This window comes from Zonotrichia leucophrys, chromosome 4 (assembly GCF_028769735.1).
Source record: "Zonotrichia leucophrys gambelii isolate GWCS_2022_RI chromosome 4, RI_Zleu_2.0, whole genome shotgun sequence".
Lineage (NCBI taxonomy): Eukaryota > Metazoa > Chordata > Aves > Passeriformes > Passerellidae > Zonotrichia > Zonotrichia leucophrys.
Genome location: NC_088173.1, coordinates 42283850 through 42297864, shown reverse-complemented (window position 1 = coordinate 42297864; position 14015 = coordinate 42283850). Strand labels below are relative to the sequence as shown.

General features: G+C 40.2%; 1 protein-coding gene across 1 annotated transcript; it reads left to right on the top strand.

Annotated features, from left to right (window-relative positions):
• The first annotated feature begins 4685 nt into the window (after positions 1 to 4685).
• Positions 4686 to 12426, top strand: ELMOD2 (ELMO domain containing 2). Its single transcript, XM_064711335.1, has 8 exons — positions 4686 to 4953; positions 6076 to 6104; positions 6705 to 6799; positions 7608 to 7737; positions 8536 to 8669; positions 9244 to 9312; positions 10355 to 10488; positions 10848 to 12426. The coding sequence occupies exons 1-8, from the start codon at positions 4809 to 4811 to the stop codon at positions 11003 to 11005; spliced, it is 894 nt and encodes a 297-aa protein (XP_064567405.1). The 5' UTR covers positions 4686 to 4808; the 3' UTR covers positions 11006 to 12426.
• Positions 12427 to 14015: the final 1589 nt, after the last annotated feature.

Here is a 14015-nt window from a genome sequence, read left to right as displayed (position 1 = left end):
TGCCTCCAGGTACCTCAGCCAATGGGGAAAGGAAGAGGGTGATGTGCCCGGGAAAATCAGGATAATAAGGGGGCTGTGTCCTCCAACAATCTGAGAGACCCCATGGGAAATACCTCATGCCTCCCTTTGTTCATGAATAAAGTTACGGAACTCCTCTGTCTCCTTTTTGAACGTAGACCTCTCGTTATGTTTTTTTCTGCACAACATTGTAATGGTGAACATTATTTGACTGGTTCAAAACAAATGGGGCATTTGTTTTTATATTGCTTGCGAGATAGTATCAGGAAGGCAAGCTGTGTGCAATTAATACATGCATTTAGCACAGCCACAGAATCAGGTAAATAAACCAAGCTTTTCAGTTCCCCTTCAAAGAGGAAGGAGGGCAAGCAGGTGCAACATCTCACCCGACCAAAGTCTAATGGTACACTGGTACCTGCACCTGATAACAGCATTATACTGCAGCCATTGTCCTTGCTCCACACATGTGCCTTTCCATTCAGACACACACCTGTTGCCTTTTCAGGTCTTCAGCAATCCGTAAGGAAACAAAAAATTAGTCACTGCCAGAATACATCTCCTACAACAATAGTTTATAAAGGGAACAGATACCTCGTTTACCAAGGTTCCTGGAACCACTTACAGGAACACAGTTCTAAATAAACCACCTACGTTTCATGGACAAAAATGTTCCTCCTAATACCTGATCAGCAGGTATTTAGTGGCTTTTGCTTTGACATGTTCTCTACCTGCTCACAAATCCACCTTTCACTCTGCAGCTTTGACAAAGAAAATATGCTTTCCTGTTCTGTGCTGCAAACATGCAAAGGACAGCTTCAGAAATCAGACTGGGCTTGGGCAGCTCTCAAAAGCAGTGAGCTTTTTGCTAGCTAAACTGTTATCTACTTCTTAATGTATTACTAGCATATATAATTCATTACCTTATTTACCCAGAGGACATAGTAATCTAGACAATTTGTTTTCTGAAAATATGCTTGTATTATTAATACAGTATCTCTTCTTCCCTTTCTCCATTTGCTTACTTAACAATTTACCTCATTTTGTACCAAACCCCCAAATGATTTTGTGTGCAAAATGAATGGTGTGGTGCAGAGCAATGCCAAATTCTACAACAGATGTGTCCAGACACAGGTGTGCTGGAGTCCTAATATCAATGCTGCCTTTATATGCCCCTCTTTATACTAACAACAGTAGAACTATGTCCGTTTTGGAAATTTGGGACCTCACAAATTGTATATTGTTGCTCTGGCAAGGTCAGCATGACCTTCCTGTGTTTGAGTTGTGATATGGATGGGTTTATATCTCTGTTTACTAATTACTTTGAATTATAAATGTTATTATTCATTAAAAATGCAGGAGACTGCTAGTAGCCTGCATCAGTACATACATGAACTAAAAATCTCAGTATGGCTCCATAAATTGCCATGAAGCCTTGAGTTAGACCTCATTATTCCTGTCCTGTATACACATTTCTTGTGAACTTCCCTCTACCTTCTGTTTCTGTGCCATTGAAATATTTTACTGAGAAATCTTCTTGAAGCTACACTTTGGATATGCATTTATAATTGGCTAATAGGATGCAATGCAATCACAACACAATCCTCTTTCCTGCCTCCCCATCACCATTCCCCTCTCCCGTTTAATAAACTAAAAGCTCAGGGCACAAGTTTGGATGGAGGGTCAATGTAGATTTTGGCACATTTGCAGTAAAATAGAGATTAAGAACTAAAAAGAACAAATGAGCATTAAATATCCCCCCCAGTAACGAATTAAATATCTTTATTGGTTGGTGTTCTATCTGTAAGAAAGCTAAAACGAACATGTAAATGATGTGGTCAAGCAGGAGGGGTGCTGAAGATAAGATTAACAGAAATCTAACACACATTTCATTTTAGCTTCTTCTTGCTCAGATGACTGCTCCACATCTTTATACTGTTTTCACAAATCCATGTGTAAGCAAGGGTAGACAAAAGAAACATTAAAATAAATATTTGACATTATACAGGCTTCTGGCTGAGCCAAGCAGGAGATTATTTTCCATGTCCTTCATCTGCAAAGGAATAAGAACAAAGAATAACTGCCAGTAATAACAGGTAATGGCTGCTGCCATGGAGAGTTTCTGACTAGAGACAGATCCAGCTGCTGGTTATTTGCCCTGCTGCTCACCCAAGAAATGGGATTTAAAAAAGTAAACAGGTTATGATCTTTACTTCTACCAAAGTCTCTGGAAGGTGAAACTTGAAGGCAAATACTGAATACAAGAGGAAGGTGGATTTAAGTTACTGCATAGTATTTTTGACTGTCTTAATAGAATTTATTAACTGACTGCACATGATGTTACAGAGACATCTTGCATGATTCAAGTGCTAACATTTGTACAAAATCAAACATGCTTTCTGTCTTGCAATTTACAAAAAGCTGTGGAAAAAACCAGTCAAAAAAGCGTGCTATAATATTTTTAAATCATTAATTGGTTACAGATTTTACTTTAAAGTACAGATTTAAACTGAAGGAAACATCATATAAGCAGAAATAAGTGTAAGACTAAAGCTTGCATCTTTTAAACTCACATTTCAGAAGGGCTTAATTTAAACCAAGACCTTAAAATCTGTCAAGCTTACCTCAACAAACCTAATTCTATCACAGAGAAGTGTGGTGCAATGTACTGCCAACACCAGATATTCTACGCATCAGTCCTGGAGACTGGAAGAAAAAACAACTGATAAAACAATAATAATGTAATGTGTGTATGTATTGTTACAGTAAATCACAACAGAAAGTGGAACAAATTCCAAAAATCATAGTAAAAGTTACTTTGATTCTTGACATTCCACACAAAATGTAATTTCTGTTTAAACAATTGAGGTTCACATACCAGAGGTTTCCCCACATGAAGCCTTGCACCCCTGTGAGTACAGAACCCAGAGAGAGGATGCCAAACAAGCTGGTCTGTGCTCTGAAATCCTCTGTGGGACATAGGCCATCAGACCTATGCTGCTGTGTGGCTTTTGATTTAGTGTAAAAGTAAGCTCAATTTCCACACATCAAAAAATATATCAGAATGCAGTCAAGCACATCTGCCAGCTCCCTTACAACACTCCAAATTTTGCATACAATTCCGTTTTCAACCCATGTTTACTGAAACAATAAACTGTAATACAATGGCAGCAGTGACTGAAACTAAATGGAGCACTCAGGCTGAACCTTCATGCAGCAAAGGCAAGGCAAGGTCCATGGTAACACACTCCTTGAAATCATCTAGCCCAACTGTTGCGAGATGTGGAATATGTAAAAATTTTCTTAAGAAAAAATATCCTTTGGTGTTTTGATCTTTATCTACTTTCAAGACTAACCAGCAAGAGGGGAGATTTAAGTCATGAAACAGAGGGCACCCAACAAGCTCTAGGTGATGTCCAGGTGTTCTACCAAAAATTATTTTTTGGTGGAATTGTCTTGTTAAAGTTTGGGGCTGGACAGGCTTCGATGTTGTCAGAGCCAGGGGAGGTTAACAAAGCTTGGGAAGAAGGATGCACCACTGTGGACAAAGTGGGTGCCCCATAGTGCCGCACACATCTTTTCATTAAAAATCCTTTCTTAGGATTTTTTCTTCCTGAGAAGCTGAGAGGCCTCAGGAACAAAATGTAAGCAATGGTTATCTGCTGCTGTGGAATGCAACAGGTGCATCTGTGACTGGCCCATGTTGGATGTTTGTAATTAATGGCCAATCACAGTCAGCTGGCTAGGACAGAGAGCCGAGCCACAAGCCTTTGTTATCATTCTTTCTTTTCTATTCTTAGCTTAGCTAACCTTCTGAGATGAAACTTTTCCTTCTATTCGAGTAGTTTTAATGTAATATATATAATAAAATAATAAATCAGCCTTCTGAATAATGGAGTCACATCCTTGTCTCTTCTCTCACCTGAAAGCCCGTGTGAACACCATTACACCACAGTGCCCACCACAAATGCAGAATTTAGGGGCCACAAGGGCACATGGCAGAACTGCCAAGGTAAGGAAGAGACCAATGAAGATAACTCAGTAATTGTGCTGGAATCGGCTCCCGCTGGGAATTCCGGCAGGGGCAGATCCCGACCGACTCACGGATCACCGGCCCCAAACCCCCCGGGCACGGGATTAGTGAGCGCCGGAGGTGAGAGAGCATTAACCTCCAGAATACTGATTAGTATTACAAGAACTGTGTAACTTGCAGCCAACGAACAGCAACCCCTTTGTTTACTAAAATGTATAAATAGGGAAAAGTTCTGATCGTTGGAGCGCTTGATCTGTGTGTGGATTGTGTGCGGATTAACCGCCCAGGGTTGTGCAACTCTGAAACAGGCACTCGATGTGTCTCTCCAGTGTCTCTCGTTATCGCACCGGGCGCTCAGGCCGGCTCTGCGGGCAGCAGTGGCACCGGGGCAGGGGGCGGGCGGCGAGCAGCACCGCCCCGAGCCGGTGAGGGCCGTGAGGAAAGGGAAGCCTCTTCTCAAGGGAACCCCTTTCCAAGCGGCACTTCCGCCGGGCAGCGGGCAGGGAGCAGCACCGCCCCGAGCTGGTGAGGGCCGTGAGGAAAGGGAAGCCTTTTCCCAAGGGAAGCCTCCTCTCAGGCGGCACTTCCGCCGCCCGCCGTGCCCGCGATCACTTCCAGGTCGGGCTCCGCTTCCGGCGGGACGCGGGGCGCCGGGCCCCGCTCGCTGCCCGCCCGCGCTGATCTGAGGGGCGGCGGCGGCCCGGCCGCGAGGGGGCAGCGCGGGGCGCGGGCGGGCCGGGCCGCTCTGGGCCCCGCGGAGATGTGGGCGCTCGTCTGGCGGTTCCTGTACAGCCACTACTTTCGCTTCTGGCTCAAGTGGCTGGTGCGGCTGCTGACGGGCAAGTGCGAGCTGCAGCGCCTCCTGGGCGGCGCGGAGCCGGGAGCGCGGAGGACGTTGAGCGTAGGTAATGGAGGGGCCGGGGCCGCGGGGCCGCCTCGGAGCGGCAGCAGTGCCAGCGTCGTTTAGCCTGGAAATGACCTCCGTCATCATCGATTAACCCAGCACTGCCTAACCCAGCACCGAACCCTGTCGGCCAGTGCCATATGCACACCTCCTTTAAACCTCGCCGAGAATGGTGGTGACTGAACTGCTGTCCCGGGCAGCCTGTTCGGTGCTTGACAACCCTTTCGGAGGTAGCTCTGTCCTCATATCCAACCTGAACCTCCCCTGGCACAACCTGAGGGCGTGTCTGTCCTCCTGTAGCTGCTCACCTGGAGAAGGGATCGAGCCCCTCCTGTCCCAGGCTCCTTCCCAGGGGTGTAGGGATAGATCAGGTTCCCCTGAGCCTCCTGCTTTCACAGCAGCACCTCGTGTGCATCCCACAATTGTATTGGCACTCTGCCTTTCGTCCCAGCTAGCCCGTGAGGATTCTGAACCAATGCCAGAACCAGCTTCCTTGTCTCCTTGCTAAGGAGATCCCAGTGTCATCAAAAAGTGAATCAGAAATTGTACTTCACTAGCATCTTCCCGTCACTTTGTGTATATGTTTTTACTTTACTTTACTAAAAAAATTGACATTTTATTTTTTTATATTTTATTATATATCCATAAATGCATTTTTTGGGGGTGAGGAAGAGTGATTTAACTTAAAATTCTGCTTGACGCAGAATTTTGATCAAAATAGCAATTCAAGAAACTGCTGAACATTTTTGTGGTTTTACAATAAATTGCAGAAATGACCATGCTTCCTTACTCTTCAGTAATAAACACGAAACAGGAAGATATCAATTGACATATTTCTTTCCTGACACCTTTTCTAATTTGTCTTTGTTTTGTACATGTAATTGATGCTTTAAAAAATCCAGATATACTTTCAGCGTTGTACTGAAGAGTTATAAAAAAAGATCTGTGTAAATTAAGACATTCTGTTACCTGATAAACGGTTCATTTTAAGGTTGATTACTTTTTTATTACATGTATAAAAGGGATGCAGAATTTTATAATGGTTATATACTGCAAGAACACTTATTGATAATTATTTAAAACAGTTCAATTTAATTGAAATCTACTTTTTTCCATATTGCAGAACATTCACTGGAATCATCAAAAAATAAGGTAAGAGATAGCAGAGATGAAAGTGTAATAAAACCTTTTTTCAGAGACAGATCCCAGGAAAATAACACATGCATCCACTTTCTGAGAGGGGCAAACTGGAGACAAGTAAAGAACAGAGAGAACTTGAAATTTTGTGTTCTGTGTGCTGACTTTATTTAAGGTTTCTCAAAAATAATCCCATGGCCCTTCAAACATTTTTTTGAGTGAAATCTCAGCTTTGTTAGCTACCTGTCTTCTAATTCTGAAACATTTTCTTGGCTGCACTTGTTTCAATTGGAGTAGAAAGAATATAAGTCAGCAGCTGAAAGCAAACAAGAACCTACAGCAAGCAACTCTCCAGCTTTGTATTTATTCTTTATGCAACTCCTATGTAAACATTGCTGTTTACAGCCTGACAAAGCACAAATCACACTCTCATGTAATTATTGCAGATGTTTTACATGCAGTTTGAGCCAGCGCATTGTAAGCAATTGCCTTAAACTGACCCTTTTCCTCTGATAGCAAATAATACACACATCAGACAGAGAGAAGCTGAGCAATAATAATAAAGTAGACAATGTTTTCATTGCTCATGAACTCTTTACTGTGTTAACCACCTAGGTTTTGAGAAATGCTGTACACGTTGAGGAAGCTGAAGTGGAGAAGTGTGTCAGAGATGTCATGAAAGCAAAGAAGATTGGACAGAAGGACACAAGGTGTGTTTGGAGACCTTTCTCTGTTCTCACTTGTTTCCATGTTCTTCCAGCTGCTTAACCTGATGCAATGTTTATATTCAACGCAGGTATTCAGAATGAAATCTGAAAATGAATGTGGTTATGTTCTCATCAGTTCTAGAAAATGAATTGCAAAGTTTAATTCATGTGGATTTGGCATTACTGTGTGTCTGTTTGCAAGTCCCTTCTGATACTCCATAATTCTGACTTGTATGATCATTGCATAAGTTGGTTACAAGAACTATATAATTCCTTAGATATATTTGAGAGAATATACTGATGCCTGATTACTGTTTGCATTCATCTGCATAAGTAATTAGTGAGTGACAGGGAATAATCCAAATTTATTCTTTTTTTTTCATTTTTTTGCATGTAAGACTTAGGAAAAGTTTGGGGGTGGGTGAAGGTACACTGGTCAGGATGATATATGGAGTTTTGTGCCATGACAGATTTTAGCAGGTTTTTTTTTGTTGTTTGTTTTTTGGGTTTTTTGGGGGTTTTTTTTGTGTGCTTTTTTGGGGCTTTGTTTGTTTTTGTTTTTTGGTGTTTTTTTCTCTCTTTTTCTTCCCCATAATTGAAGGCAATGGTGTCTGACTGCAGCCCTGGAATCAGCTAGAGATGTTTAAAGTATGTAAGTGTACTTAACCAGCTGTAGTTCATAAAGGTACACATAAAGCACTTCCTAATTCTGGTGTTTACATAAGAAAGGTCTTATTTTGTAATTCAAGCTAGAATTCATGGCTGAATAGCCTACTTAAATCTCCTCTATGGTGTTTTGTCATTATTTCAGGTTTAAGACAAATTTGCATATATCCTTGCTACAGATATCAGGTTATAAAAAATTGTATTTGGATGTGGAGAACCTGAGGAAGGTCCCATATGATTCAGAAAATGAAGAACACGAGGAACAGTTGATTGAGGTGAAATAATTTTTAAAATACATGTGCTGTTTGTTTGGTTTTCCCCCCCTCCAAGTCCAACACCTTGAAAGAACTTATTGGTAGCATTCTTACCAGCTGGCCTATTTAAAGCTCTTTTCTGTTTACAAACTGCAAAGCAGAACTGCAAACTGCAGAAATGACACATTAAAATATAACCTCAAAGAAAAAAGCTAGAGTTACCTGCAGTGGAGTTATTTTGTGTGAAATCAGACATAACAATATATATGTTGAAAAATTAGTTGGTGATGCAAAAGATTTATAACCTTATGCGCACGTCTAACTTTGTAAACCACTAATTACTAAATAAAAAAGACACTAATTTTTTCTTACTACTGCATCCCAGTCAGTATCAAGGAAGATGGTTTGGTGCTGGAAGATAAAACTTCATCATTATCTCAGCTTGCTATGGAAGCCCAGCAGCGACATGTTAAATGAGTATTCACTGAGAATTTATATTTCAGTTTATGGCTGTCTATTACAAAATTATGCACAAATTAATTTCTATAGCGAAACAAGTCTTTGTTTCTTCGGTATTCCTGCAGCACCTTTGTCTGTGAAGGGCAAATAGCACACTTGGTGTTCAATATAATAACTTCCATAACTGCTGTAGTGAGCCATTGTAGCAGAGCCCAGGCTGGCGCTCACAGAGAAAAGCAGCATGCAGATTGTGCCCTGTTCCAACCTGGTGAACGGTTTCCAGTGGCAGCAGCAATGTTCTGAATTGCTGTGGCCTGGGATACTCGATATATAACATAACATGGCAGTCTGTTTGTGCAGCTCTGGAATTTGCTGATGCCTCACGAGAACCTGAAGGCCAGAATCAGCAAACAGTGGTGTGACATCGGCTTCCAGGGCGACGATCCTAAAACTGACTTCAGAGGGATGGGGCTGCTGGGCCTGGTGAACCTGGTGTAAGTGAAAAGAGGGATTTCATGCTTTCTGTAACTGATTTGCAGTGTCTGTCTTTTCTCTCGTTAATGCTGTTTCTAATAGTAACTGAGTAGAAGCAAATAAAAATACTGTGTTCTACATTTCTGGTGGCTGCACATTGTAAACATGTGATGTGCTTGGGTAAGGACAAGAAGTGAGGGAAGGGACAGAAACTTGCCCAACCTTATTTTGTTGTTGCCTTATGATAGAGTCAGTAGGTTGTACCTAACTTGTCAAAAGCTTTAAAAATTCCTGAATGTAAAAATTCCTACTGTAATGGAAAATAGGCAAGTTTACATATCTTTGCTAAGCTAACTTTTTGGACTAGGTTGAACTTCATATTTGATGTTCGGATCACAATGATTTTTATTTTTTTTACAGTATTAGTTCACGCTGAATATAGTTTATTTTGCTGCCTTTTCCATGGTTTTTATTTTGCGCCATTTTCCAGTTAAAAGCTAATTTTTGCCTTCAGTTTAAAGGTACAGATTTTAATGTTGATGTGAACTCAGTATTTTTTCCCAAGGAATCTAAAATACTATTTTACACCGGCAGGTATTTTAGCAAGCATTACACCAGTGAAGCTCGTCAGATCCTTTCTCGGTCCAGTCACCCAAAGCTGGGGTAAGTCACTCCAGAGTTTTTTCTGGCTGCTTCTATGTCAGAACTTAAGTGAATACTCTTAAACTTGTGTCCAGAAGGTAAAGAGGAAAATACATGTGGACTTTTTCCATTAAAGAATGAAAAAAGGGTCAAAATAGAAAAATGTGAGAAACCAAACACAGAAAGCAATTTCTAGCTGGGAACTAAGTGCAGCTTTTTTTTTTTTTTCCCAGAATAGATTTGTTGGGCAAAAATGTTGCAAAATATCATCTTTATTTAACATAGTAAATGCCTTTAACGTTGTGGTTGGTTTTATTTATAGTAGACTTAGATTAGATTTAGAAATTCATACTTGTTTTTCATCTTCTTACTGATCCTGTGTTGGGATAGTTTAGATTACCTCTTAAGGTCTTTTTCTCCCTCTAGGCTTCTGCTGTGTAATAAGTATTTTCAAACAGGTGGTGTGTTTTTTTAAATTTGTTTTCAAAAACTTGGCATATTTAGGCATTTAGCTGTTTTTACAGAGAAATATGCTCTCAAACCAGTCAGATAAAATAATCTGATCTAGCTTGTTGTTAACTTGATGAACTACCAAAAAACAGGAGCCCTTCGTGACTTTGATTGTAAGTAACATTACCCTGTGCAACTCTGTCATGAACAGGTTATGTGAGACTTTTTGCTCAATTACATAATTGGTAGAAATTAATTGATTTTTACTTTTTTTTCCTCTACAAACACTTCTTGTTTAAGAATTTCTATTATAATACTTTTTATACCATGCTATAGAAAACCAGATTCGTTCAGCTTGAGCAGCAGGTTGAAGTAGACATTCCATTTACACTGCAGCAATGTTTTTCACATCCAATTTTCAATATTCCAGCAGATCTAAGGATTTCAAATGATTAAGTTGAAGTCAGCTGATGAGCTTTGCCATCTCAATCTCACAGTAACTTTTACAAGTATCACAGGACAATTGTTGACTGTCAGAGCTATCCTAGAGCAGTGTGTGCCAGGGAACCTTTGAGTCGTCCAGTCCATATGCACACCATGGTTTGTGTTGCAGGTACTCCTATGCCATAGTTGGGATCAATCTGACAGAGATGGCATACAGCTTGCTCAAGAATGGTGCTTTGAAGGGCCATCTCTACAACATGGTCTCTGGGCTGCCACAGATGGAGCACTTCCATCAGTTCTACTGTGAGTACCCCCAGCTGCTCTTGTACTCAGGGGTGGCCACAACACGGAGTTTGGGCTCCTTGGAGTGCATTTCTACTCTTTTCCATTAGCCAGAGCAAGCTGCTTGTCTCCTGTGTTGGAAATGCACCTGTTGCCTAAACACTGTGCTGCAGAAATGTACATTTAAGGATAATTTCTGTGGCTTTCTGTATTTTAGATATTCCAGTCTGCAAACTCAGTGTTTGCAGATTTATTTTGTATTTATTATTAAAGCATCCAAAGGCTTGCTGTAGATCAGGATGGGACCGTCCTTGTTTTAAGGGGTTGAAGAGAGTCTAAAGGAGCACTCTAGGACTGGCTGTATTTTATTTTCTTCACAGGTTATCTAGTTTATGAGTTTGACAAGTTCTGGTTTGAAGAGGAACCAGAAAGCATTATGCACTTCAACCAGTACAGAGAGAAATTCCATGAAAAAATTAAGGGACTTCTACTGGATTACAGTGTGGTACTGACCTTACAAGATACAAAGAAACCTTAATTCCTTTGCAGTACGTGAGGTTCTGTATTAAAAATTGAGTGATGCATTCAGATGGAAAGTTTGTGTGTTTCACCAAAAACTGTCTAACAACAGAACTTTTTTTTTTTTTACATTAAAAAAAAAGAAAATTAGCAAAATTCAGTTAGGGAAGCTTGGACAATCAACCTCTGTTTACAGGTATTTTTATGCTATTCTCCAAAGGGCAGCTTTCTGAAAAGGAAACAAAACCCAGCCAACAAACCAACACAAAAACAACCCACAAATCTCAAGAACCTCTGGATTGCTTACTTGTACATTTTCTTTGATACTTCTTGGTGCAGAAATGTGAAGCAGGTATTTGTGCTGCATCATATTTTCTATGAATGGGTTTGACTGTTAATGGTCTTTTAAAAGACAGTTTAAGTTGTGCTTTTCAAATTTGAATTTAAATTCCAACCTTGTAATGTAATGGTTGAGGTTCGGGTTTAGTTGAAATTATTGTGGTTTTAGATTCTTTGTGTTCTTGTTCCTTCATATGTCATCGATCATTCACTCAACAATGTTAAATTTCTTTGTTATTTGTTTATAATTTTGGAAAAGAGGCTTCATCCGTCAGCATATTGTACTTACTAGAAATTACTTCTGGAAAAGGAAATTTATCAATGGATTTGTACCAGCCAATGCTTGAAAGAAGTTTAGTTTGCAAACAAACAAAAAGAACCACGTGTCATCAGCATGAGGATAAGATCCTCAGGCTAAAGCTACTCTTTTAGAAGTATTCCTATTGTAAAAACTTTTGATTCTTTCTAATCTGACTTCAAATGATGAGAAAGATTGTCAGCCCTTTCTTTTAGCAGCTAAGGGGGTATTCTTAGTGGGAGATACAACAGATTTACTTTAGCCCTTTTATAAATTTAAAAAAACCCTTTATTGCAGCTGCAATCCTTATTTTGTAAAAATAAATTCACATCTGAGTACAAGTCTAAAAAAGATGTATTTTCCATGGAAGGGATGCAACTTTGATGTGTTCCTTAGTGTTGCCCTCCTCAGACAATCTAATAGATAGAACTTCATGTCTGTATTGTGACTAATTATTGCTCAGAGCAACTTTAAATGGATTTGGTATGACCATCACTTTGTTTTCTAAGACCTTCTATTAAATAAGTGCCTTCTGCTGTTTTCAATCAGCTTTTTATTTTGAGTCTTCTAACTAGATCACAGCCTTAGAAACTTGAGTAATTTGAGAAAGGTTTTTTCACCTTATACCTGAATGGTTCACAGTGGCACAAAATTTGTATGTTATACAAGCTTTCATGTATTTTTTCAATCATCTCAGGTAAACTAGTTCATTTCTAGTCAATGGCTACTCAAGAAGAGATTCCTGATGAATATAAACATTGAACACAATGAATGGAAGCATGATGAGGGGAAAAAAAACAAAAGACAACCCCCTGTTTGTAATGAGTGTTATTACACTCCATAAGTATGAAATGTAATATGTGTAATACTGCATTGGAGAGCATCAAAGGCCACCTGGACACAGCCCTGAGCAGCCTCCTTTGAGGGCCCTGCTTCTCTGTTTCTCTGAGCTGTATGTGCCAAAAACCCAAGGAAGGAAGTGGAAAATGGCCCAAGTGGTTCCTTTCTAGCCCCATCTTCTGTTGAGTTTGTCTGCATTAGTAACTTTCTCTATGGCTTGTAGCTCTCCTTTGCAAGCAAAACACGACTGACTTTGAATTCCAGAAGTGAGCTCCATTATGCTTGGCAGCAGAAGCAAAGGAGATGCCATTTGTGTTCATCTTCTGCCTGCCAGCTCGTTCCAGAATCATTTGAGCCATCTCTAAAGGCTCCCCTGAGCTATGTCTGCCAGCTTTTTTTCTGTTTCTCCCTACAGTTGCAAAATTCATTTCCAGCACTGAAACTTCCACTGGGCTCCTTGTTCACCAGGAGACTGACATTTAATTATTGCTGAGGCTTCTAAAGCCCAACCATAGAGTCTCAGGGTCCCTACCACACACCGATGCTTTAGTGTTAAATGTAGTTTGAGCTTTTAATGACATGCATCTTTGCTAGTTTTTTTTCTTCCTAAATCAGTGGGTGGTCTGGGAAGCAAACTGTGGCAGTAAAGCCAGCCATCAGCAGGTGAGTGAGACAAGAGGGAATGCATTAGTTTGCATGTAGTAATTAAGGTGAATGTTGATCTTAGGCTGCAGTGCACCTTCCCAGGAGCCAGTTAGGATTTGCATGTGGATTTGTATGGTCAGCTAGCCCAGTAATCCTCTTCTAGGAGTCACTCACTGTGTGTAGACTAATCCTGGCTGTCCCTGTGTGCACCCCTGGTAGGTTAGCTGTGTTATGGTGGTAGCTAGAAAATGTACTGAAATAGGTAAAATTGTGTTTAGAGAAGGCAAGGACAAGGCTTTACTAGTCAGTGCTGTTTTTGCTAACTCTGTTGTAACGTGACAATCCTAAGGTTATGGAAGACTGGAAATGGAGGTAGGCCACTTTTCTGCAAGTTGATACATTCTTGAACATCAGAATTTGTTGCTCACAGGTTATTCTAAGAGTCTTAAAAACTCAGTATTATTAACCATCATGTTTTAAACACAGATTATCTTAGAACTTGCAAGTGCTGTTAGTTTTCTAACTTGCTGCCTCTTTAAAACATTCGCTATGTGAAAGCTTTTATGCAATAGTAGTAAAAAAAATTTAAAACTGGAGAAAGGGTGGTTTTCTGAATTTGTTGTTGTTCCTGTAGCAAATGTTTAACTACCTTCACTTTTGTTGTTCAGTGTATGCTTGAAACACGGTGCCACTCTATGAACAAATTTATCTGGAGATAAGCAGGAGTTTACTACAAGCAAATGTAAAGTCTAGTCTTTCACTAAGTAAACATGTTGTTTCAGAGGTAAGAACTTGATTGGAAAGCCATGTGAAGACAGTGTTACATAGGAAGAAAGGAACAATCCTTTCAAACTGGCTGTGCCAGTTGATACAGCCTTGTAAAGAAAAGGGCATTTTGTCCTAAGGG

What these genes read in the sequence shown, in the direction of transcription:
- ELMOD2 (XM_064711335.1), top strand. Translation starts at nt 4,809, where the DNA reads ATGTGGGCGCTCGTCTGGCGGTTCCTGTACAGCCACTACTTTCGCTTC. An exon ending in GCGGAGGACGTTGAGCGTAG is followed by an intron (nt 4,954 to 6,075) that starts GTAATGGAGGGG and finishes TCCATATTGCAG; the next exon opens with AACATTCACTGGAATCATCA. An exon ending in ACGAGGAACAGTTGATTGAG is followed by an intron (nt 7,738 to 8,535) that starts GTGAAATAATTT and finishes CTGTTTGTGCAG; the next exon opens with CTCTGGAATTTGCTGATGCC.